This window comes from Bubalus kerabau, chromosome 15, assembly GCF_029407905.1.
Source record: "Bubalus kerabau isolate K-KA32 ecotype Philippines breed swamp buffalo chromosome 15, PCC_UOA_SB_1v2, whole genome shotgun sequence".
In the NCBI taxonomy this organism is placed as follows: domain Eukaryota; kingdom Metazoa; phylum Chordata; class Mammalia; order Artiodactyla; family Bovidae; genus Bubalus; species Bubalus kerabau.
The window spans coordinates 34485812-34512502 of NC_073638.1; the positions used below are offsets into that span (position 1 = coordinate 34485812).

At 45.6% G+C, this 26691-nt stretch overlaps 1 protein-coding gene across 1 annotated transcript in view; it reads left to right on the top strand.

Moving 5' to 3' along the window:
* The window catches only part of SERGEF (secretion regulating guanine nucleotide exchange factor), a 246203-nt gene that overhangs the window by 16146 nt on the left and 203366 nt on the right, over positions 1-26691 (top strand). Inside the window, exons 6-8 of the mRNA XM_055548452.1 lie at positions 1818-1931; positions 6694-6756; positions 11549-11707. Of these exons, the coding sequence (XP_055404427.1) occupies positions 1818-1931; positions 6694-6756; positions 11549-11707 (336 nt within the window). The remainder of the gene's footprint in view (positions 1-1817; positions 1932-6693; positions 6757-11548; positions 11708-26691) is intronic.

The following is a 26691-nucleotide window of genomic DNA, read 5'->3' on the forward strand; positions in this document are numbered from 1 at the left end:
TATTGTGCAACTGTTACCGCAGTCCATTGTGGAACTTTTTTTCATCTTGCAAAACTGAAACCCTATATCCATTAAACAATAGATCCTCATTTCCCCTTCTCTCAGTCCCTGGCACCCACCATTCTTTCTGTCTCTGTGATTTTGACCACTCATTCAGGTACCTCATGTAAGTGAAATCATACAGTCTCTGTCTTTTTGTGGCTTATTTCACTCAATATAATATCCTCAGAGTCTGTCCATGTTATAGCAAATGTCAGGATTTCCTTCTTTTTTAAGACCTAATGGTATTCTCCTATATGTATATATCACATTTTGCTTGTCCATTCATCTATTGATGGACAGTTGGGTTGTGTCCGTATTTTAGCTATTGTGAATAATACGGCCATGAACATGGGTGTACAGATATCACTTTGAGATCTTGCTTTCAATTCTTTTGGATATTTACCCAGAAGTATTATTGCTGGATCATACAGGAATTCTACTTTTAGTTTTGGGGGGAATTGCCACACTGTTTTCCACAGCGGCTGTACCAACTCACATGACCACCAGTAGCGCAGAAGGTTTCCAAATTTCTTCACATCCTTGCCAACCCTTGTTGTGGTAGCAATCCCAATGCCATCCCAATGAGTGTAAAGTGACAATTTCAGGGTAGTTTTGATTTCATTTTGCTAATGGTTAGTGATGTTGATCATCTTTTCATGTGCTTATGGCCATTTGTATATTTTCTTTGGAGAAAAGTCTATTCAAGTCCTTTGCTCATTTTTGAATCAGGCTTTATTTTTGTTGTTGTTGAGTTTTAGGAGTTCACTGTATATTTTAAATATTAGTCCTTTATTGGACATCTCCAGCTTCTTTATGTACCTTTTCCTCTCTGTTTTTTCTCTCACAATTTGTTGAAGAGTTGGTAAGTTTCATTTTATTTCAACACTGTGTTTTGTTCACTTTGTGCTCAGTCATCACCGGTTACATTTCACACAGCAAGCTTGTCTGTTTTCAGCCTAGAGGACCATTGGGTATAAGACACTTCTGGAGGAGCAGTATCTTAATGTTGCTGTTGGGTGATGGAGCCTAGTTACACACATCTGACTGTAGGCCAAATATATGATATTTCATCTATGCATTTGTATGAGTTTCAGAACATTGGTATATGAATTAGATCCAGTGAATATGGAAACAAAAGACCATTCCACGTGTGGAAATGGTGGCTGTTAAGAAGCTATCTTGCAGTGATAAATATGTATTTATTTGACAATTAGGAATCTCAGAATTCATCTTGGTGTAGTAGAAAAGGCGCTATGTTAGGTGCAGGAGAGAGTTGAGTCCTGGTGTTTTCTCTGCTCCCTGCTCCCTGTATGACCTTGGACAAATCACATGCCCTCTTCAGGCTTCAGTTTCTCATCCAGTGAATGTGAGGCATGGACGTGGTAGGGTTCAAGGTTGTTTCCTGCTTGGTCTGGAGTCTGGGTTGTCTTTTTGGGTTAATCATGAAAAAGATATCATTCCAGTAATTTGACTCTGGAGGAGTCAAATTTGACTCCAGGGGAGTCAAAGGAGAACTTTCTGGAAGGAGTTTTACTATGTTGGGATTTCCACTGATGGTCTTAGATTGCCCTGAAGATTGGATTTGTGATTGGCTTGGTGATAATCCCTAGGACCAGCCATAGGACTGCTTGAGGCAGTAAGCTTTTTCATAAGCTTTTTCATTCATGCTAACTAAGCATGAATGGGGAATCTCTTATGGCATGAGGTTGAAAGCGCCATCTAGTCTTAATCCAGGTAAACATTTTCTCTTTTTTCTCTCCTACACCGCTGGGAAGCTAGTGGCACTGTGTTCCAGTGGGGAACTGGTTTGGCATCATCTGGACGGCGACTGTGTCCTGGGCAGACTCTCCCACTGTTTCTGACAGCAAAGGAACCCAGCACAGTGACAGGTAAGGCCCTTATTTCTTCTGAGTCCTGTATTCATTCTTTGTCTGGAAATGGAGATACAGGCATGCAGAAAATGGGTAAATGGCATTTTTCTTTTGCTGTTCCTTGGTCTCTCTGTCTTAACTCTCTGTTGGTAGGTCTCTTAAATTTTGGGATTTTTGTGGGCCTGGTAAAAGTACCCCTCTTTGGTGCCAGAGTTCAGAACCCATTGAAAGACAGATGCAAGTCAGGTAGGTAGAAATCAAAATGGTTAGATTGAAAGACATGAGTTAGGTGTTTGGAAATAATGGGTAGCAGTAGTGAGCCTCCAAGTTCTGAATACCAGCTTGGATTTACCCACCAGGCACAGGCGCAGCTGCAGTCAGTCCTGCTAAATTCCTGGTGCCACTGAGCACCTGGAGGAGGGGCCCTCTGCAGGCAGGTACAGCCCAGAGAGAGAAGCCACAAAGACCATGCCTGCCTGCCCAGCCACTCCCCAAAGGAAAGCAGGAGCAGCTGAGGACGTAGAGAGAGGGGCCGGAAGTGTTCCCTTAGGGAAGTCTCTCCCTGAGCACATGAAGAGTAGATAGGAAGGCTGCTGGTCAGCCTTTTGTTGGGAAGTTAGCCTCTAGGACTTCCTGTCTCTCTCCCTCTACACTATCTTCATGGGCCTTTCTCTCTCCATATGTAGTACCATGTCTCCATCTCTTCCTTCTCTTCCTCTCTGGCTATCTGACTTTGTGATCCAGTTAACTGAGGGTTGGCTCTAGGAGAAAGCTGTTAGGAAACCTCTACTGTCCTCTAGCTCAGAACAAAGAAGGGATTTTTGAGGGTGGTAGGAAGCAGGGAAAGAAGACTGAGGAGTGAGCCACAGTGGGAGTGTGCTACAAGTTGTTGGGATGCTCTGATTCCCACTTTCTCTCTCTGTTTTTAAAAAAATATTTATTTGTTTATTTGGCTGTACCTGGTCTTAGTTATAGCATGTGGAATCTTTAGTTGCAGCATGTGGGGTCTAGTTCCCTGACCAGGGATCGAACCCAGGCCCCCTGCACTGGAGTGTGGAGTCTTAGGCACTGGACCACCAGGGAAGTCCCTGATCTGATTTGGTCCTCAAGGCTTCCCCCTGCAGCGGGGGTAAGGTTAGCCCCCTGAAGCCTAGGGGTTGAGCTGGGGAGAGTTCTCTCAGGGAAGGAGAAGGGACCATTGGACACATGCCAGAGAGTCTGCTTCACATGGAAAGCATTTGTAATATAAGCTCATACTTCCCAAACATTTTTCCTGCCTCACCAGGGTATTCCCTGCTCCCTGGGCATGCACTGTGTTCTCATCCCTCTGTGCTTGTGGGCAGACTATTACCTCTGTGCAGAATGCCTTTTCCTTTCTGTTCTCCGTGGAAAAGTCCTGATAATTTTTCAGGTCCTAGCTCAGCTGCATCTGAAAGACTCTCCCTCTTCTCGCCGCTGTTGGCATTTTCTTTCTCTGCAGGGACAGCACAGTGTCTCGTATTGTTATGAGCTGTTTACATGTTTTCCCAAATGCCAAAGATGATGAGCATTTTAAGGCTAGGGACTGTGTCTACTTTCTGTTTCTGTACAGATTTTGTATCTAAAAGGAATCAGTAATATTTTTATTTGATTTGACTTAACCTGGTTGGGAATCTTCTCAGGGCACAGCTTAGATTCAGAGGTGATTTGGGGGAGTTTTCTGATAAGACAGTAGCAGAAATATCAGCTTCCTGCCCTCAAAGTCTTTCACTTTACCTTCCCCCATCTTTACATCATCTCCATCAGTTCTGGAGCTGGGACCCTGGGCGTCCTCTCCCAACCTGGCCACTAGGGGACCAGTGCGTCCTCTCTGATGAAAGTGGCAAAAACATCTGCTTTGTCCCTTTCTCATTCTATAGGATACTTGACGGCATGAGGGGTATTTTAAGACACTGGAGAAGCTCTATACAGTCCGCAAAAACAAGAGACGGAGCTGACTGTGGCTCAGATCATGAACTCCTTACTGCAAAATTCAGACTTAAATTGAAGAAAATAGGGAAAACCACTAGACCATTCAAGTATAACCTAAATCAAATCTCTTACAGTTATATAGTGGAAGTGACAAATAGATTCAAGGGATTAGATCTGATAAGAGTGCCTGAAGAACCATGGACAGAGGTTCGTGACATTGTATAGGAGGCAGTGATCAAGACCACTCCCAAGAAAAAGAAATGTAAAAAGACAAAATGGTTGTCAGAGGAGGCCTTACAAATATCTGAGAAAAGAAGAGAAGCTAAAGGCAAGGGAGGAAAGGAAAACTATACCCATCTGAATGCAGAGTTTCAAAGAATAACAAGGAGAGATAAGAAAGCCTTCCTCAGCGATCAATGCAAAGAAAAAGAGGAAAACAATAGAATGGGAAAGACTAGTGATCTCTTCAGGAAAATTAGAGATACCAAGGGAACATGTCATACAAAGATGGGCACAATCAAGGACAGAAATGGTATGGACCTAACAGAAGCAGAAGATATTAAGAAGAGGTGGCAAGAATACACAGAAGAAATATATAAAAAAGATCTTCATGATCCAGATAACCATGATGGTGTGATCACTCACCTAGAGCCAGACATCCTGGAATGTGAAGTCAAGTGGGCCTTAAGAAGCATCACTATGAACAAAGCTAGTGGAGGTGATGGAATTCCAGTTGAGCTCTTTCAAATCCTAAAAGATGATGCTATGAAAGTGCTGCACTCAATATGCCAGCAGATCTAGGAAACTCAGCAGTAGCCATAGAACTGAAAATGGTCAGTTTTCATTTCAATCCCTAAGAAAGGCAATGCCAAAGAATGTTCAAACTACTTCACAATTGCACTCATCTTACACGCTAGCAAAGTAATGCTCAAAATTCTCCAAGTCAGGCTTCAACAGTACATGAACCATGAACTTTCAGATGTTCAAGCTGGATTTAGAAAAGGTAGAGGAACCAGGGATCAAATTGCCAATATCCGTTGGATCATAGAAAAAGTAAGAGAGTTCCAGAAAAACATCTACTTCTGCTTTATTGACTACTCCAAAACCTTTGTGTGGATCACAATGAACTGTGGAAAATTCAAGATATGGGAATACCAGACCACCTTACCTGCCTTCTGAGAAATCTGTATGCAGGTCAAGTAGCAACAGTTAGAACCAGACATGAACAACAGATTGGTTCCAATTTGTGAAAGGAGTATGTACAGGCTGTATATTGTCACCCTACTTATTTAACTTATATGCAGATTACATCATATCAAATGCCAGACTGGATGAAGTACAAGCTGGAATCAAGATTGCTGGAAGAAATATCAATAACCTCAGATATGCATATGACACCACTCTTATGGCAGAAAGCAAAGAGGAACTAGAGAGACTTTCAGTGAAAGTGAAAGAGGAGAGTGAAAAAGCTGGCTTAGAACTCAACATTCAGAAAACTAAGATCATGGCATCCGGTCCCATCACTTCATGGCAAATAGATGGGGAAACAATCGAAACAGTTGGGCTCCAAAATCACTGTAGATGGTGACTGCAGCCATAAAATTAAAAGGCGCTTGCTCCATGGAAGAAAAGCTGTGACCAACCTAGATGGCATATTAAAAAGCAGAGACATTACTTTGCCAACAAAAGTCCATCCAGTCAAGCTACAATTTTTCCAGTAGTCACGTATGGTTGTGAGAGTTGGACTAGGAAGAAAGCTGAGTGCCAAAGAATTGATGCTTTTGAACTGTGGTGTTAGAGAAGACTCTTGAGAGTCCCTTGGACTGCAGGAAGATCCAACCAGTCAATCCTAAAGGTAAACAGTCCTGAATATTCATTGGAAGGACTGATGCTATAGCTGAAACTCTAATACTTTGGCCACCTGATGTGAAGAACTGACTCATTTGAAAAGACCCTGATGCTGGGAAAGACTGAAGGCAGGAGGAGAAGGGGATGACAGAGGATGAGATGGTTGGATAGCATCACTGATGCGACGGACATGAGTTTGAGCAAACTCTGGGAATTAGTGATGGATAGGGAAGCCTGCAGTCCATGGGGTCACAAATAGTTGGACATGACTGAGTGACTGAACTGAACTGAGTAAATTAAACAGAAATGTCAGAAGAAAGTTACGGAATAAGACTGCATATCTGCATGCCAGCCCAGGGGATCACAGCTTTGAGCAGAGTTGACTGGGATTATACCTCATCTCTGAAAGCAGTGTATTTAGGGAGGAAGAGCCTGGATCTGAGATGGGAGGCAAGTTCAAATTCTAGTTCTGTCTGCGTGTTGTTAGAAGGGCTGGACTTGTGTCTCAGTGTCTGCAGTTGAGAGCAGCTGGATATAAGAGATGTCACTGCTTCTGGGCCCACTCCGTGGACAGAGCAAGGAAATATACAGGGACACACACTTGTGTTTATACCTACGTACACCTACGTTTGCTTATCTTTTGTAGAAACCATGAGTTTACACTGACTTCAGTTACAATCCAGTGTCAAATGGTCGATTCTAGCCTTCCACCTTTTCATATCTGTTCCTTCCTTCTCTTTTCTTATCGTGGGAAATCTGACTCCTTTATCCTCAAAATATTTACTTATTTGTTCAGCCTCCTGGATATCACCAGTCTCTCTACCATGCCGCTCATCTTCTTGGCCAGTGCTGCTGACTCAGACCTTCATGCTTTGGCTGAGTTTCTCCCCAGGTGCTGGTGGGTCCCTGCTTGTGGCCCTTCTCTACCCAATTTGTTCTGTTATAAATGTGATTTAAAAAGAATTTTTTTTTTTTTTGGTAGGCCTAGAGAATTCTCAAGCAGTATGTGTTCTTGCTGGCTCTGGTCACTCAGCGTCACTGACAGGTGGGTAACATGCCATTCAGAATGCTGGGCGTTTCTGCCTCAAGTGTTGCTGTTGGGATACAGATGGAAGAGCATAGATGATGGAGTTGGGATAATGATGCCACTGCTGATGTGATCTTAGCAAGTCACTCTACCTTCCTGAGACCATTGACTTGTCTATAAAATATTTTGGGGGTAGTTTTCAGAATTTCATATGATAATACACATTAAAACACTCATGTGAAATAGAGGCTCATTTCCCTTCCTCTGAGTTTGTTTTCTCAGCTGTACAATAGGGATAAAAATATCTTTCGGAGTAGTTGTGAGTGTCAAATCATATAACCAACAGTAAATTTATGTATAACATACTGTTATTCATCTAATCTGTTTTGATGTCTAACGTAGCTGTTTTAAACTTCCCTGGTGGCTGAGTCAGTGAATAGTCAATGCAGGAGGCCTGAGTTTGATCCCTGGGTCAGGAAGATCCCCTGGAGAAGGGAATGGCTGCCCAGACCAGTATTTTTGCCTGGAGAATCTCATGGACAGAGAAGCCTGGTGGGCTATAGTCCATGGGGTTGCAAAGAGTCAGACATGACTGAGCAACTAAACACATACACACATATAACTATCAAAGCTTTCTAGGTTCTCTAGCTTTCTCTTCTCTAGCTATTTAATCTCAAACTAGCATATTTTTGCTTTGCTTTGTCACTCAATCGTGTCAGACTCTTTGCGATCTTGTTTAGTCCATGGAATTCTCCAGGCCAGAATACTGGAATGGATAGCTGTTCCCTTTTCTAGGGCGTCTTCCCCACCCAGGGATTGAACCCAGGTCTCCTGCATTACAGGCAGGTTCTTTACCAGCTGAGTCACCAGGGAAACCCTGTATCTTTCTACTCCTTTTATCTGTTGCCCTGTCTGTTCTCTCTGTTTATCTTCTCTATTTTATTTAACTACATATTCCTATTTTTATCTTCCATCTTTATATCTAACCAAGGTCTCCATATACTGCTAAATCTAGTTGTGTGTATATTTTTCTAATTTATTTTATGTTTTTATATATTTCTCTAGTTGATCTCTCTATTCCATCTCTTTAATCTGCCCCGACTCCAGTATTCTGGCCTGGAGAATTCCATGGACTGTTTAGTCCATGGGGTTGCAGAGTCGGACACGACTGAGTGACTTTCGCTTTCACTATCTAGTCTTTTTTCTCTCACACACTATGTATATCTCTCTGCCTTGGCTATGTATCCATCCATCCATCTATTTGACACACTTAGTCAATACAGTATAAAGTGTCTGGTGACAATGCAGCATTTTTTTTGGGTTGCGTTGGCTCTTTGTAGCTGCACAGGCTTTTCTCTAGTTGCAGCAAGTGGGAGCTCCTCTCTAGTTGTGGTCCGAGGGCTTCTCACTGTGATGGCTTCTCTTGTTGCAGAGCACACGCTCTAGGGTGTGTGGGCTTCACCCTAGTCGTGTACCACACCTAGTCATGTACCACACCTGGTAGTTGTGGCACATGAGCTCAGTAGTGCGACTCCCAGGCTCTAGAGCACAGGCTCAGTAGTTGTGGGCTTAGTTGCTCTGTGACGTGGGATCTTCCCAGATCAGGGATTGAACCCATGTCTCCTAGATTGGCAGGTGGATTCTTTACCACTGAGCCACCAGGGAAGCCCCAGCATTTTCTTGAAAGTGAAAGTTCTCTCTCTCAAAGTTTATCTTTTTCAAAGCCCAGATTGCCCTGACTCCTGCAGGTAGACTGGAGACTATAGCTATGAGAAATTTATGTTGGTAAGCTCTCTTGCCCAGAGTTGAATGCATTTCATTTTTTAAGCAAAGGGCAATGACTTTCATACACTGTATTTTCAATGTTTTATGTGGAAATTAAAGATGTGTACACTGTATCTGTAAATTAATGGGGGCTTGCATTCTTCAACATCAGATTTGAGAACACAAGAGCTGTAATGTGAGAGTTTAAACACTTTATAAATTCTGAATTATAGATAATTTGATATTTAATGAATTAAAAGCAACTAACTAATGAAGGAAATACCTGCTTTTAGCCTCTGGTTCATATTAGGTAGATTTGTACATATGCTAAAAAGGGTGAGCTGAAATGAATGCCAGCTCTAAGGACTCTTCTGGGCATGTGGTCCCTCACCTCCCCTTTTATAGAGGGGATGAGAAGTGACTAGTTCATCCCTTGTAGTCCTCACTAGCTCTGGGAGAAGGCATTCTTTTCCAAGAATAAGAATAGACTAATAGGTTTCAACTTTTAGTCTAACTTGAAATGGCTAGTATTATGTAAACCTAGAGGTTCTTCTAATTGCTCATTAATATCGATTTCTTCAAAAATTTTGTATTACTAAAACTATTATTTCATATGCGGGTACTTTTGTTATGGTGTTTTAAAAACACAGATGTTGAATTTTTTATTGAGATGTGCTTCATATATGAAATTCACTCCTTTAAAGTGTGCAATTTAGTGATTTTTAGAGTATATGCATAAGGTAAATTGGTTCTGGATATTTTGAAAGTGACTTAAAAGGGTCAAGATTAATATCCCTCTTTCCTGGTCCAGTTCAAGCTGCGACACACTGCATTTTGTTTGGTGCTCTCTAGACCTCTCTGGAGTTGTAGCTTATGTAACTATTTGGCATTGCAGCAGAATTTAATTTTGCCTGCTGATGCACAGCGTAATGATCTGCATGTGGAAGACAGTTTGTCTTTGCAAAAAGATGGTTTAGACTTACTAAGATAAATGAAGGCTTATAACAGACACAGGCTCATTGTCTGTGGCACCTTGGTAGCTCAGCAGTCCCTTTCATGGGTGGAGACTTTGCTGAGGGGCTCCACTTCCCTCTTGTAAGGAATCCTCATACTTAACACACCCTGGTGAGGTCCAGGGAGGTTGCCTTCTCTCTAGGCATGAAATAAACCCAATTTGCCGTATAGAACTGCGGTATGTCAGTGCTGCAAGGTCACCTGGGTGACACAAAGACTACACTGATTTATGGTCCCTCATTTTAGACTTGGGCTTCCCCGGGGGCCGTAGTGGTAAAGAACCCCCCTGCCAGTACAGGAGATGTAAGAGACACAGGTTCGATCCCTGGGTTGGGAAAATGCCCTGGAGAAGGAAATGGCAACCCACCCCAGTATTCTTGCCTGGAAAATTCTGTAGGCAGAGGAGCCTGGTGGGCTACCCTCCATGGAGTTGCAAAGAATCAGACAAGACTGAAGGGCTGAGCACACATTCTAGACTATGAAAGAGAGACCCAGAATGTGAAGTGATATGCCCAGTGTCAAAGAGTGATCCAGTAGCAGATCTGGGACTTAAACCCCAAGTCTTGGCCTCATATCCTTTAATGATACTGTTTGGCTTCTGATTGGTTTTTGAGAATAGACCAAGCTGCTCCAGGGCAAGCGATGCTGTAAACCTTTATTGGGAGGTCACAGGATGCAGTGGAAGTGGAAAATCCGGCTTCTGGTCCTGCTTGATCCCTAATAAGCCTCGCAATCTTGAAAGTCACTTAATGTCTCCGAGCCTTGGTTAATTTATCTTCCAGAAGAGTGCTGTCTAGGAGAAATATAATGTGAGCTGCATTGCAAAAAGTAAAAAGAAACAGGTGAATTAATTTTAATAATTTATTTTGCTTTACCCAGTATATCCAAAATATTATTGCAACGTGTAATCAATATGAAAATTCTTAGGGAGCCATACTCTTTGTTTTTCCAGTTTTCACAATACATTTTGCTTTTTTTTTTTGTCTTCAAAACATCTCATTTGAACCTCACAATAATCCTGTGATATAAGCAGGAATAAGACTGACTGACATTGTGATTTAATAGAAAGAGAAATTTCAGAGTCAAGTGACTGGTTCCTTAGCCACCTGTGGGCACCGTGCCTGTGCTGTGCTACATGTTAGGGTTGGGGAAGCACTGAGAGATCATCCAAGGAGTCACAGACTGTAGATTCATAAGCCAGACTGTAGCCCGTGCCCCCTTTTGTTTGACTTCCAGTTAAAGATTTGTTGAACTTGAATGCGTTCTGGGCAGCCATGTGCCCTCTGGTTTGCCACAGCCGCCCGCCAGTCTCTCCTTACATCAGTTACAGTGTCCTTCTCCACCATCAGCTCTCCCCTCCAGTCTTCAGCTGGTGAAACTAAGGTTTGGAGAGGAAGTGGTTTGTCCAAGGTCAATAACTAGTTAGCAGATCCAAGAATAGAAGCCAGAGTCACTTGACTCTGAATTTGCTCTCTTTCTGTTAAATCACAATGTCAGTCAGTCTCATTCCTGCTTATATCACAGGATTATTGTGAGGTTCAAATGAGCTTAAGTGCTATGTGAATGTGATACGATAACTATATTTTCCGCTGAACAGGGCATGTGGTGAAATCATCAGATATTTATAAAGCTTAAACTTTAAATCATTTGCCTTTTAACCTGTTATTTTGAAAAGCTAATATATATTTTTTCTAACAAAAGGTAAGCATTTATTTAAAAAATGTAGAAAACGGAGAACCATATGTCTTACACATGGTGGATGTTGAATAAATATTTGTTGAATGAATTAATGAAAAAATAAACTCACTGTCTTGTTCCTTGACAAACTGTTAAAAACATTTGGCCTTTTTTCCTATTTATAGAATTAAAAAAAAATCTTATGTATTATGCTATACCTGAATTTGGTATCTTGCTTTGCTCTATTCAATATTGTAGGGTAAGAATAATACAACTTCTTTGAACCACTTTTATTTTCCATCATTTTGGGCTAATGTTTCTTCACCTCTTCTGTTTCCCTTCTGTTTGTTTAAAGATGCAGGAGAGCTGTATGTTTGGGGAAGCAACAAACATGAGCAACTGGCTTCCCAGGCTGCTTTCCTCCTTCTGCCCCAGAGAATAGAAGCACGTTGTTTCCAGAATGAAAAGATCGCTGCTGTCTGGAGTGGGTGGACACACCTGGTTGCTCAGACAGGTGAGAGAGCAGCAGGGAATTTGTGGTTGGGAAGTGCAGCTGGGGGACAGCTGTCTAAATAGCTATGAATGTGCAGGATTAGGTAGGTTGGTTTTCACTGATGAAAAGCTTGAAGGACTGGGAAGGGGAGGACCTGAGATCTATTAATAGTTCTGCAGTCAGTCAGATGTGTGGCTTTACTTCTCTGGATCATAGATTTGTACCCAAAAATGTGAGGCTGGTTTAGGTTAACTCCTTGTGGTTCTAAGGGTCCATGAGGTTTCGAGAGGCAACAGGCACCACCCAGAAATTTGTCCAGGTTGTTGGGAGGGTCTTTGCCTTGTCATAGCTAAAGGAGTGACTCTATTTGCATTTCCACCTGAGTCTAAATTCAAGGCATCAGAAACTTAAGTTAAATGTTCAAGATTGAGGCAGGAGCATTATTTTGAGTCATAGCTGGCATGGTATTTTGGTTTGGAGTTTTATTAACCCTAACAAACTGTGTACATTGATTCGAATATCTCACGTGTTCCCTCAGACCTTACTTTACCAGGCCAGGCCAGCCAGCTTTTGGCATCTTTATCTTTTCTTGATTCATCTTAATTGTTTCTCATCTCTCTCTTAGGCATTTCTTCTTTCCTAGTCTTCATATTCCTGACTCTGTTCTCAGGGTTTGTTTTTTCATGGCCGCCCTTCTTCCCAACTTTCCTACAGCTTTTGCTGACTGACAGAGTTTCCCAGTCCAGCAGGTTGTGATTCTTAAGATCCATTATCGTGTCAAGACCTTCTGAACTTCAGGGGTTCTCAGGAGTCCCCTTGCCTGCTCTTGGCCTGCTTGTTAGCAACACGCCGATCTGTAGACCCCCAAATACCTCATGACTTATTCCAATGCCTTCTGACCTCTATAGGTTTTCAAGTCCGCTTCAGTTATCCTTGGTTAGTCACACATACTACATGTTTGAACACACAAACATAGGCTTAGGAGTGTTTACATCCATGATGTTTTTAATTGGTTCTTAAATTTTTTTTTAAGATTGCTTTGAAACAGAGGCCTGTATAACCAAGGAGTATAATAAACTTTCTGCATTTGCTTTTTCAGAGGATGCTCTAATGGTGTCATTCATTTGGAGGCAAATCATGACTTTCCTCACAGTAGTTCAGACTGCTTAAAGATTGGGACCATCTACAGAAATTTATCTTAAAGAGACTCTCTGAGCATAGTAGCTACTTATTTATATAATTGTTAACTGTTTCTCTTCTCCTCCTGACAGTGAGTTCTGTGAGAGGAAGCCCCATATTAGCCTTGCTCACATCTATATCTCCACCACCTCCCAAAGAAAGTATTCATTGGCTGCATTAAACCTTCTAGTTAAAAGAGACTAAACATACTCAAATGAGGCAGGGTAGACTGCGAGGATTTCTGACCTCTTAAGAGGTCCATGATCAGAAGGCTTCAGTTTGTCTCTTTGAATTCGGTTATTGTTTATTGGGAACCTTTTGAGCAGTGGGCTAAGCTTGAAGAAACGGAGGAGATGGGCCATGCCCTGTCGGGGCTTCCCAGGTGGCGCTAGTGGTAAAGAACCCGCCTGCCAATGCAGGAGACATAAGACACACAAGTTCAATCCCTGGGTCGGGAAGATCCCTTGGAGAAGGCAATGGCTACTCACTCCAGTATTCTTGCCTGGAGAACCCCATGGACAAAGGAGCCCAGTGGGCTATAGTTTATGGGGTTTAAAAAGAGTTGTTCATGACTGAAGTCACTTGGCACGCATGTATGCCCTGTCCCTGCCATGTGTGGACAGGCTTAAGAGTACAGAGATAGAAGGTTTTACCCATCCGCCCCCCATACAGATGGTGAGGATCCGTTTATGTACCATTCCTTGTGCTTGGTCCTAGTCCTGCCCTCAGGGGCCCACTGTCAGTGGGGGAGACAGGCTGGCGTCCGATTGCAGTGCATTAGTGGAGCCAAGTCACCGTGCAGAGGGGCACAGACACTAGCAGTAGTGTGAGTCACTGGGTGTTAACAGTAGGCGTTTCATGCTTAGTCAGTCTCCAAAGGATTGCAGTGCAGCAGGATACACTTACTACCAAGCGGTAGTGGGTTTAGTTGAGTCTGTCAGTAAGCCTGTTAGCTGGTTAGGCAGCTGACTAAAGAAAGGCATAGAGATGTTGCTGCTTTGATTCTGGCTTTGCACCGTTGGAACTCCATGTCTGGGCCAACAGCACGGCCCTTGGGGTGGGAGGTTGGAACCCATGTCCCTGACACTGCCTGAGTCATCCCAGCTTCTCTGTGGGGCTCAGCTTCAGGTTTCTACCTCCCCTTGAAAGCATGGTCTTTGGGTAAAGTTTCAGCTGTTTAATTAACTTGTTGATTCGGCTCTCTTGTTTGTGCGCTTTGTCCTTTTCCCCTTTCTCCCGAGTGCAGAGTGGTTGGAAGCTGGGATGTTGGAGTGGCCTGGTTGCTGCACTGAGTTTTGGGTGGATGAGAGTCCCCTGCTGTTTGATTCACCAGTTTTATCCTCCTCCCCAGCAGCCGTGGACGCCTTTGCCCTGGTGCGGTGACATTGAAAAGAAACAGCCAGGGCCTCCAGTTTAATCAGACCCAGCTGCTCATGTTAACGGGAACAAGATTTGCTTACAGGGTCAGAAACAACTCATTATTGGAACAAGGAGTTATTTGATTTGAGTTGTTTTCACAGGCTCCGGAGGAGAATGGTTCCTGGGACCTACCTGCAGCCACAGCAGCACAGAAGCCTGCCTCCTGTCTCATTCTGCGAGGCAGTAGGGTGTGATATTGATTAAAAACAGCTTATGGGCCGTGACCATGGATCTGCCCAGTAAGGTGGGCTGGATCGGGTTAGGATGAGAGCGGGGAAGTAGACAGTGCTCTCCCCTTACTGGTGTGATAGTCCCTACGCCAGTGACTTCCAGCCACAGGCCACTTTGTACCTTGGGAGCCGTTTGCAAGGTTTCAGAATGTGTCTGGTTGTCACATCTGGGGTTGGGGTGCTACTGGCCTCTAGTTGGTACAGGCCAGGGGTGCTGCTAAATGTCCTACGATGCAGAGGCGGCCCCACAACACAGAACACCCAGCCCAGGTGTTGGTGGTGCCACCGTCAAGGAACGCCGCCCAAGACGGACACCCCCAGCGGAAGGTGCCGAGCGAGGGCAGGTCACATGGTACCAGGACAACTTTTAGTTCATGCGTATGGGACTCTGGGATGCAGTCTCTGCCCTCCCCCATCAGGAGTCTGGTGCCTGTCTGCAGTGCTTGCGATGGAAAAATACTTTTCTCCGTTAGTCAGAAGCACTTGGAAAGAGTCCAGGAGAACCTGTTCTAATCTGGGAAAGTTGGCAAGGTACCTGTGTCTCAGGCTGGTGGAGCTGCATTCTAGAAACCTTTCCGAAGCTGCTTAATGTCCCTGATCATTGTTCTCGGGAGCTTCATGGGACTCCTGGGTGACTTTATCCGGGCTCGGTGACCTGCAGCTGTCTCCTCTGAGATTCATGATTTCCTGGCCTGAAGTGCTTCCTGTGAGGACTGGATGGCAGCTCCGGGTGCCTTCTTAGTTGGTGACCTTAATGAAGTCACTTCACCTGTCTAGGCTCAGTTTCCTCATTTCTCAAGTCAGGATGTTAAAACCTACCTCCCTTCTGTAAGCAGCTGCGTAGGGTTCAAATGGGTGAATCTGTTGAATGGTGCTGCTCTGTGTGCTGTGCTTAGCGGCTCAGTCATGTCCAACTCTTTGCAACCCCATGGGTAGTAGCCTGCCAGGCTCCTCTGTCCAGGTAATTCTCCAGGCAAGAATACTAGAGTAGGTTGCCATGCTCTCCTCCAGGGGATCTTTACAAACCAGGGATCGAACCCAGGTCTCCCACGTTGCAGGCAGATTCTTTAGTCTGGATCACCAGGGAAGCCCAAGAATACTGGAGTGGGTAGCCTATTCCTTCTTCAGGGGATCTTCCCGACCCAGGAATCAAAGTGGGGTCTCCTGCATTGCAGGTGGATTCTTTACCAGCTGAGCTACCAGGGAAGCCCATGAATGGTCCTAACTAATTGTAAAATGCTGCATATACCTAAGTGGGGGTGGCTGTGGTTAGGGTGTGTAAGTATAATATTAAGGAATTAGCAGGTGCTTTTAGAAAGGCTTCTATTTCATCAGAGTCTGTGCAGGGCTGGAGACAGGGCTCATGAACTGGCTAGGAATGCCTTGCTTGAGATCCAGCTCTGACAGGCAGTTTTCTGAGGGTTTTCACTTACATGCAGCAGGCATGTAGCTCTCTGATATAATCAATATAGGATTGTCATGGCCTTACAGGTAGTTTTCCCTGTTAAAAATCTCTGATCACACTCTTCTTCCTTCACCCCAATTTGTAACTGTATACATCCATTTGCATTCTTTTTAAAAAAGTATTATTATTTGGCTGTGCTGGGTCTTCACTGCTGTGTGTGGGTTTTCTCTAGTTGTGGTGAGCGGGGGCTACTCTCTAGTTTCGGTGCGTGGACTCTCGTTGTAGTAGCTCCTCTTGTTGTGGCTCCCAGGCTCTAGAGCGCAGGCTCAGAAGTTGTGGCGCATGGGCTTTGTTGCCCTGTGGCATATGGGATCTTCCTGGACCAAGGATTGAACCCGTGTCCCCTGCACTGGCAGGCAGATTCTTAACCACTGGACCAGCAGCAGGGGAGTCTCATTTGCATTCTTACTTGTTTAACATCTAGGCTGTAAATTCCGTGAGAGCAGTGTTTGTTCACAGCTGCATCCCCAGCACCTGGCGCAGGCCTGGGCACATGGGAAAGGATTAGTAACTAACTGCTGAATGAATGGACAAATGGTGAGGTAGAGAGAAGCCTGGCTTTGGAGTCGGACAGGCCGAGCTGTGACTCTCAGCTCTGCCAGCTTCTGACTGTGCGGTGGCAGCTCCACCTCTCCCCATCACCAACCCCCCAGCCCGTAGTTCAGGCCATGTCACCTCTTGTGGGGTTCTACAGCGGCCCCTGCTGGCGACCTCATCTTCCCACATTCATGCAGTCCCTCTCACCCACTCTGTTCCCCATCTCTCAGTTGGAAGATCTTTTCAAGCCCATGTGTCAAGTTCCAGCGTCTTCCCATTGCTCTTAGGATAAAGACAGGTCCTTAGTGGTTACCAGGCCCTGTATGGTCTGCCCTCTGCCTGCCTTTCCAGTCCTGTTTCTGACCATGCAAACCCTTGATCTCTAGCTGACCTCTCCTCTGGCCTGGGTGCCTGGAATGCATCCTGTATTTCCCATCATAGTGCCTTTGCAACAATGTTCCTTCTATTTGTCACACTTACCCCTGCTCTCCTTCTTCATTTTGACTTAGTTAAATCCATTTCCCCCACCCCCTGGACCTCAACTTAATCATCACGTCCTCAGGGAGGCCTTCCCTCGACATCCCTGACTCATCACTTTTCCCTTTTATCTCTTCTCAAGCACTACAGCCTCTCTTTTGTGCTATTTTCTATAGGATTCTTTAACTCATTTCCATCCCACTAGATTTTAAACTCCATCTGGACAGGAGCCACATATATTTTGCTCAGCATTGTGTCTGCTGTGCTTAGCAAAGTACTTGGCACATCTGAGGTAGGTACTCAGTGCATGCCGGACAAATGAATAAGCCTAATTTCTCTGAGCTTATTTCCTCATTAGGAAAGCAGGGAAATTTTGCTGACCTTGGATGAGGGTTAAATAAGATGGTGTATCAAAGCTTCCAGCATCCAGCAAAGGACTGGGCTTGTGTCGGTTCAGTATACCTTAGCTTCCTCTGTCCTTTGAAACTGGAGTGATCAGGAGGTCAAATGCCCCATACCTTCTCTTTCCGACAGAGGTCTCTGTGGGGCTGGATCTGAATGTCTCTGGATAGGTAACAGGTTGACTCAGGACTCTCCTGGAGAGTGCAGAAAGATCAATGCTTAAAGATGCTAAGTGCTGGTTGCCGGTGATTTATTAGAATTTCATGGAGAATGATTTACATGAGATCCAAACCTTAATATAGGGTTGGTCAGAATGTTTAGAACCCAGTTGCCTTGGGGATGCTGGAAGTGTTCCCTGGGCCATGCAGTATCCCCAAACAGCCTTGTGGTCTCACGCAGGCTATGGACTGAAAAAGTGAGCCCCAACACAGAGTTCTTGACATTCTTCACTCTCTTCAATGTCACCTTAAAAGGTCCTGAAGTCTTATCTTTTAAAGAATCAGAAATGGAAAGAGAAACTTCCTTACTTGGGAAATGAGAAAACTGAAACAGAGAGGCAAGAAAGTGCATTTATGGCTTCATCGAGGCTGGAAATTCAATTCTACTTTTCAGTAATTTTTCCCCCCTCCCTTCATTGTCTTCCTGGTTCTTGGTTATATCCTTTTATTTGAGTTATTTTTTATTCTTTCATTTCTTCAGAGTGGGGAACTGCATGGCACGTGTGGAAGGGACCAGATCTTAGCCATTCTTCTTTCTTCAAGAGTCACAGATAGAGAAATATCTTATTGCATTTGATGTCTAAGCATTAGTGAAATCCAAGCCCAGTCATTGATTCACACTAAACTGAGTTTATAAATATACTTAATGCTGATTTTTCTGTTTGGGGGCCAAGATCCCTCCAGAATAGGGTGATAGTGTATATTACTCTTCTTTGGGACCTGATATCATGAAACCCCAACCGAGCTCAGGGAGGTTCTGACCTCATGGGCTCTAAATAAAGCAGGGGTGTTGGAATTCTTGATGTTTGTGCTTTAGAACTTTGAAAACCTAAATGTTGTAAGTTAAACTGAACCCAAAGGACTCTTTGAAGTGGATAGTTTTTGCTTCTTGTTTAAACCACTATTTTTTATCCTAGAATCCTTAGCATGTCAGGAATGGATGAGAACTTAGATCTCATCTGGTCTGACTCTCTCAGCTTAGAGATGGCAAAACTGAAGCCTGAAGAGGTGGAAGCACAGGGAGTGAGGGTAGGAGGGAGAGTGGAACTGGGGCCTCATGGCCTGGATCTAGTGCTCTTTACACCTTGTCACTTTCTCTGCAGAGATGAGGAGGAAATGTGCGTGCTTTAACTACACATACCCAGCGACCTAAACCAGGAATAATAGTTCCTTCTGTACATGAAGTTCAGCCTCAAGAAAATACCAGTTCTTACCTGAAATGTGTAGCCAGAGGTTCCTTTAATGGATTTGCACGTGGAGTAGAAACTGGGAGCTGGGGCTCCAGGAGCACAGGTCTGGAGGCCATCCCTGGACTCATAGAAGCAACTCCTTTCCCCATAACTCCTATAGCATATTATTACGTTATAAAAACATAACAGTGGTCCTAGCTCTCGCCAACCACTTGTATCCCTGTCAAGCGCTTTTACCTCCATGTTCTCATAGGAAGGTGTGAAGATGGGTGTTAGTATCCGTGCTTTCCAGACAAGTCCCTACTCATTAACTGTACTGCCCTGGTTCACGTAGTTGGACATAGTTAAAACTTGAACCTGGTCTTTTGTCCCCAAACCTGCTACTCTGACTCCAAGAAGCACTTATCTCAGAATGCTCTAACCCATGAACTAAATTTCTTTTACTCTTCAAAGAAGCATCTTTTCCCAATGTTTGCTCGTGATTCTCGCAAGCAGCAAGGAAGAAAGTTCCTAGTTATCCTTGATCCTTCAGCAGCTATTAGTGGAATGCTTGTATGTTAGTCACTCGGTCGTGTCCGACTCTTTGCAACCTCATGAACTGTAGCCCACCAGGCTCCTCTGTCCATGGAATTCTCCAGGCAAGAACATTGGAGTGGGTTGCCATTCCCTTCTCCAAATGGAATGCTTACCTAGGTGAAATTAGCACTATGCTATAGACTACATGGAAACATAAAATCCGGAAAAATAAAGGAATTTTATAGTTGGGTGAACAAATGAAATATTTAGTAGAAAAATTATAAAATATGGCAAAGAGCCAGAGGAGTGGCCCAGACACTGAAGGTTCTAGGGTTTCAGGGGAAAGGGAGGTCAGTGTGGTCACAGAAGGGTGTGAAATCCTTTGGGAAGGCCTCATTTTAATGTGTAGAGAGTTTGGGACTTGGTTCTGTTGCTTTCTCTTTGTCCTCTGGTAAGACACAGAACTATCTGGTCCCCTTCTTCCCATCTGAGCAATAGCAGGTTATGGACAGGATATCCAAAGGCCATCCCAGCTCTGAAATTCCATAATATTAAAAAAAATAAAACTGACCTAAGGAAATTATCATGGATACATTGGAAGATTAAGTGTAATGCCATTCATTGCAGCCTGATTTATAATGACAAAAACAAATGCCTGGAAACAAATGAAATTGTAGGGGGTTTGGTTAAATAAATTATGGTACAAACATATGTTGGAATATATACCCACTATATAGAATGTTTTAGAAGGATATTTGGAGAAGGCAATGGCACCCCACTCCAGTACTCTTGCCTGGAAAATCCCATGGATGGAGGAGCCTGGGAGGCTGCAGTCCATGGGGTCGCTAAGAGTCGGACACGACTGAGCGACTTCACTTTCACTTTTCACTTTCCTGCATTGGAGAAGGAAATGGCAACCCACTTCAGTGCTCTTGCCTGGAGAATCCCAGGGATGGGGGAGCCTGGTGGTCTGCCATCTATGAGGTTGCACAGAGTCAGAAACGACTGAAGCGACTTAGCAGCAGTAGCAGCAGAAGGATATTTAATAACAGAAGAATGTGCTCATGATATGGTAAGTAAAAAGGGTAGATTGCAAGGTTACTGTACTACAACTTCTATATATTTTTTTTTTTTCAAAAAGAATGTTTGCATGGGTGAATTTTCTTTTCTTTTGTATTTTCTATGCTGAATATGTAATTTGCAGCCTGATTATATCCCCCATAAATGTCAGTGAATAAACTTTCTTGTCCCTCAGTGCAGGGAACTGGCCCCTTTGCTGGTGTATTCTTGTGTGTATATGCCCTTGACATCACTTCCATGGGCCTCGTTTGGGAGGTCGCATGGAAAAGAGGCAAGAGACTGTAGAAGGAGGCAGGAAAGCACAGGTCTATTTTTGGCTCAGTCATGAGTCAGCTTTGTGGCCTGAGGAAACTTTGTGACCTTTCTGCACATCCCTGAGCCTTGGTTTCCTCATCTGAAGAAGGGAATTGGAGGTCACAGTCCTTTGAGCTCAAGATACACTCATTCCTAAAAGTGGAGAATTTCTTCACTGTCATGGAACCAGCTGAGAGCTGATTCAGCTGAGAGCTGAACCAGCTGATTCCTTGAGCCTGGGTCCTTTCTTTCTCTTTCACTCCTCTGTACCTGGATTTAGGTGGCTAGCTGTAAGATCTCTCCCATTCAGAGTTGGGGATGAGACTGAATGGGGTTGAGCGATAGGGCTGAGACCAGAGGGTGTAGTGACAGTGTTACACCACTAGAGGGAAGCATTGTTTGACTACTTGCCCTATCTGCTCTGCAGGTGAAGAGTGGCCTTGATTTGCCTCAATTTGATTTCAGATTCTAGAATTTTAGATTGAAGAGGACTTTGAAGACCATCCAGCAGAACTCATTTATGCATATGTGAGATAATAGAGGCCAGAAAAGGCAAGGGACCTACTTTAAGTCACATAGGTGTGTTTTTTTTTCTGGGTCTTTATTATAGAGTTTAGAAGGCTAAGAATGTGATCAGTTGCACGCACAGAAGGTGGAACGTTTCTCCTAATTGTGCGGGAATCTGAGGGATCTGCTTGTGTACACATTCACCCAGCTCTTCTGGCCAGGTGCCAAGAGGCCTGGAGGTAGAGAAGAAAAGATAGAACAAGACCCCAAGGGGCAGCATCTGGTGGGGGCAAACCCATGCAAACACGTGATGCTACCCATGTGTCTTCCTCGGTCTCTTTCACCCTCCCGTGGTCTGCCTAGCCTAGGATCCGGGCTGTGGTAGTGCTCAGGGGCTGGTTTACTGAAGACCTGCCGACATCCTCGTGAATGATGTCCTCCAAGGGCAGGAGGCACCTGACTGTCTCCAGTTTGTTATTTCCAGTGAACTTCTGCAAGCAGTACTCACATGTTCAGGTGTCCTCTCTTGCCATTTCTTGAGGTTTGCAAGGAATCCTGACACTTTATTTGCTACCTTCCAAAGGTTTTATTTCCTTGACCGTGGGTTGACTTTACTTTTGGTTTCCAGGGTGCCCACTAGCCCTAAGCATTGTGGTAAAGTAGAATTGTGCTCTGGTAGGATTCCCCTGGTGGTCCAGTGATTAAAACTCCATGCTTCCAATAGGGGGGCTTGAGCTCGATCCCTGGCTTGGAAACTAAGATTCCACATGCTGAGCAGCATGGCAAAAAAAGAAAAAACAAAAAAAAACAAAAAAAAACCCACACCCAAACAAAAAAGAACACCCCCACCCCCCACATAAAAAAAGAAATAGAACAAAACACCAGTGCAGAAATGGGCATGGGTCTGGGAGCTGGCAGCTGTGTGACCTTGGGCAGGTTACTTCCTTTCTTTGGGCAAGGAAGTCAAGCTCTCAGCTGCAGCTGTGTCATCTCTGCTAGAGAGCTGAAGTTTTGGCATTATTTTTGGCTTTTGTGTTTGGCAGTGAATACCCATTGATCCGTGGTCTAGAGGAGTGCAGTGTCTGTCCAGCTGCAGCAGAAGCAAAATTTACCCTTTGAAGTATGTGCCTTTCTATAAGGGCCTTGCAGAGGGCCTGGCCAAAGCCAAGTTCAGCTGGTCCCACGAGGCCACCAGATGGCAGCAGTGGGCAGGCAGATAGCCGTAGGGTGAGCTGATAAAGCCAGCATCCAGAGTTAGAATTGGCAAAGTCAGAGCTGAAAGCACCCCAGAGGTCACTCCCAGACCCAGAGAAAGAAGTAGGGTACGTAAGATCTCTGGCTTCCCTGGTGGCTCAGTGGTAAAGAATCCACTGGCAATGCAGGAGACTTGGGTTTGATCCCTGGGTTGGGAAGATCCCCTGGAGAAGGAAATGGCAACCCACTCCAGTATTCTTGCCTGGGAATCTCTTGCACCGAGGAGCCTGGTGGGCTATAGTCCATGGATTCACAGAAGAGTCAGACATGACTTAGTGACTAAACAACAACAACAATGCCTAAGGTCTCACCATGTGTTAACACGTGATATCTCCTCGCTTGTTAGAAGAACTGAGAATGGTTTGTTTTCTAGCTGGCCACCGCACAGGAAGAACCAGGAGACAAAGACCTAGGCCATGGACCAGTGACCCGGAGGTGGGAAGGGAAGGGGGCAGGAGTTAACTGTCTGCCTTGGTCTTGATCTCTTCGAGCGTCTGGTCTTAACGGTCTCTACCCTGCCACCCTCAGTAAGGATGGCGTCCATTGTCCTTCTGCTCCCCTCCTGCCTGCACAGTTGTCCTCTGGTTCACAGTTCTCCTATCAGGTTGTGCCATGATGGAATCTTTGTCAAGGGTCATCTCAGAGTCCCCACACCCAGCAGATCTGCAGGCCCAGGGCCTTGCACATTGCAGTAAGTTAGCACAATTGGTTGAACAAAAAAAATTCTCTTAAAAGAATTTCTCAGGGGGCCAGAGTAGGGCAGGGAACCAATCTTGCCAAGCACGTATCATGTTCTGGGTACATGCTAAGTACCCATGCTCTGCTGGGTACACATCCATACTTCCCAGAACCCTCTGAGGTGGGGTTCATTTCCTCTGCAGTCCAGGTGAGGAACTTGAGGCTCAGAGAGGCTGAGTGACTTGTCTAAAGTAACACAGTTTAACCAAGCAGACAGTGGAAGCATGCTCTGTTTGATATCAAAGGTCAGACTCATTTCTTTTGCCTTTGCCACCTCCCTTCAAAGTGACTGCCTTCGAAAAGTAGCAAGTGAGTCCCCAGGCTGGAGGGCAGGGAGGAACAAATAGGTTTTTCTCTTCTGTCGAGAACGCTGGTGGTGGGCTGCTGGGGAGAGGGGGCCTGATAAGCAGTGAAGGGCAGGTGTTTGTGGAGCAGGTTCAGGGATGGCAGCTGGCTGGGGAAGGCCATCTGAGAAGAGCTCCAGCGCCTTTCATGTCCAGGGCAGGACTCCAGCACTCCCTCTGCCGGGTGCGCTCATCGCCCTGAGCCCTGCCTGTGTAGCCGCTGGTGCGCGCCTGTCACCCTCTGCCACTGTCACCCCTCGCAGGGGCCCTCCCTGCCCGCCATGCCGAACGTGGCCCCCTCGCCTGTCTCAGATGCAGTCTACTCTCTGCCTGCCTTTATCTTCCACCCAAACAGTTTTCAATATCTGAAACCACAGTATGGTTTGTTTACTCATTTGTCTTCACTCTCCCCTCACCAGGTGTGAGCAGGTTAGGTGAAATAAACCCGTCTGGTTCATTCTCCTCAGCTCTCCCCTGGCATAGAAAAGGGCTCTGTGAGAGTTAGCTGCATGGGCACCTGGAGCTTTGGATGTGCGAGAGATGCCGTTTTTGGAGGCTGGCACCCAGAACTGGATGACTTGGCCCAAGGCCCTGCCCTCTTCCCACCTTCTTGGAGAGGCCCTGGGCCAGAGAGCTTCAGCTCCTTGAGACTGACGGTGAGGCCTAGGGCCCCACGCTTGTGGGGCCAGCTTTGCTGCTGCATGTCTGCCAGACCCTGCCTTGGGCCCGTGGCTGCCCAGTCTGTCCAGGGGAGGCAGGGGTGGGGGCCCACCCTGCCGCGAGCTCACAGGGTGCTTCTGGGAAGGGCTCCTTGGCCCCTGGCAAGAGGGCTGAGTTTCCATTCAGAGAACCCTCCTCCTCTTTCCTGGTGGGGATTGATCTGTTCCAGGAGCTCTCTAAAAGTGAGCATTAAGCGACCGGGCTGTAATTGCACCATCATTTTTAGGTTCTTGACAGATGGCACTGTGCTTGCCCTTCCTCTGGGGACCTTGCCTGTCTCACGGGAATGCTCAATAATCATAGTGACAGCCAGTGCCTTAAAGTGCTCTCGGATGTGGGCCAGGATGGAATTGGCCCACTTTGAGGAATCTTGGATCAGCTTTTTCCTAATCTAAGAGTGACTTTCTACTTCAGGAGGAAGCCTGATGCAGCCAAAAGAGCCCGGAAGAGCCAGGTTCAAGTCCTAATTTGGCTGCTTATTGGCCGGGTGATCTTGGGCTAGTTGTTTAGCCTCTCTGGGCCTGAATTTCCTCATCTGTTAAATGAGAAGCATGATCTGTAATTTGGCTGCCTCAAGGGGGAAATATCACGTCATTCATTCATTTGCATACTCCTTCCTTCACATCCTCACTCTACTATTCAACAAATACTTGTTGAATAGGCTGAGGAGAGAGGAGGGCATTCCAGGCAGGAGGAATCCTGGAAACAAAGGCATGGCAGCAGGAAGTGCCCCCTGGTGCAGTTTGCTTACCGTGGGGCCAGATGGGATCAGAAGGCACTGGAATCCCTTGAGAACATAGGTATGGGTTTATTCTGGCTTTGCTGTGAGCAGTGGGAGGAGTGGCTGAAGGTTTCAGGGAGGGGGCGAGAGACGTGAGCAAGGGAGGGAGGTCCTGCCTTGGAGTGGCTCTTACAGGCAGCTTTCTGCTCCGGCCTCTTCTCTGTGGCTGATTTTGAGGTACTCCGGATTCTCAGGGGGTCCTCTCCCCTGTGATCTGACTAATATAAAGTGCAAAGCAGGTGGGCACTGGAGTCACCTGGCTCGCTGGCTCGCCCTCTGGGGAGCTGTCTCAGGCCCCGGGGACCGTGTCGCATTTCCTTCCATCTTGAATCATCAGATGAGCAGCTTTGGGGTTTCTCCCACACCTCCCCGAGGAGATGAAGGGTGTAGGGAATGGTTATTTGTGTTTACCAAGGATGCACTGTGTGCCAGGCGTTTTGCCAGGGCTTTGCAAAATTGTCTATTTAATCCTTATACAAAGTTTGCTGAGCAAGGCTCCCTCTCCATTATGTGTGAGGAAGAGAGGTTAAGAGACGTGGCCTCACCCCACCTAGTTACTTGGCCTTACTTTGCTCAGTGTGAAATGGGGTCGGCAGGGTCACCCTGTCAACTGGAGGGCCTTACGAGGAGGATCAGGTAAGATCCTGGATGTGAAGGCACTCTGTACAATACACGCAGATGCTGCGTGACAGGACTGCTTCCCAGAGAACTGCGTGTGACTCCCTTGGGCCTTTCCTGCCTTGTGATAGAAGGTTCCAAGCCCTGGTCTCTCTTCTGCGCACCTTCCCCTAGTCAGCCCCTGGGCCAGGGGCTCCGCTCAGCACTGTTCTCATTTAGTCTGCAAATATGAAGGCATCGCTCTTCTTCAGAAAACTCTACAGTACAAAATTCATATCAATGTATGCTTACTTTTTGGCCATTTTGGTGAAAACAGTAAGAAGTCATGGAATTTTAATGCTGGAAGAGACATTCTCATCCTTACTTGAAATATGAGGAAACAGAAGCCTGGGGAGATGGTCCCACAGCTCATGGACACAGGGCCAGGATTAGAACCCAGGGGTCTTGAGCCCATGGCCCTTTCACTGCCCTGCAGCACCTCTCATGAGAGAGACTTTAATTGCTTCATCTCCTTTGTGGAGGAAGGAAGAATCCAGTTTAATAAATTTCATTACACCAGCCCCTTTATGTAACAGGGCTGTTTCCGGGTCCTGGCAGATGGTCCATAGTAACAGTGCTTTGCTGATTTGCTTGGAGCTGATCCTCTGCAATGAAAAACCCCGTGCAGCAGATGCCTTTCCCAGTCCCTGGCCTGGGAAAAGCCAGCCACTTGGGGAAGGCACTATAGCTTCACCATCTCTGGTGGGACCTAGTGGCAGTCCCCGGAGGTCATCTTAAACCAGCTTGGGTTTTTACAGAAGGGTCACATTGGTGCAGTTTGTTGGTGGGTGGGGTAATGGTAAAAAGGATGTTTCTTCTGGGGCCTGAGGGACAGATGGGCTCAGGGAGCAGAGTGGAAGAGATCAGATGTGGATGGGGAAGACAGGCTGTCCCTCTGTGGATCTGGCCTGGTGGCCCTTCACACCATGAGGCCTTGGACCCCCAGGTGAGCAGTTGGAGTATAACTTGCAGCCCCTTTTGTTGAAATTACTGGGAC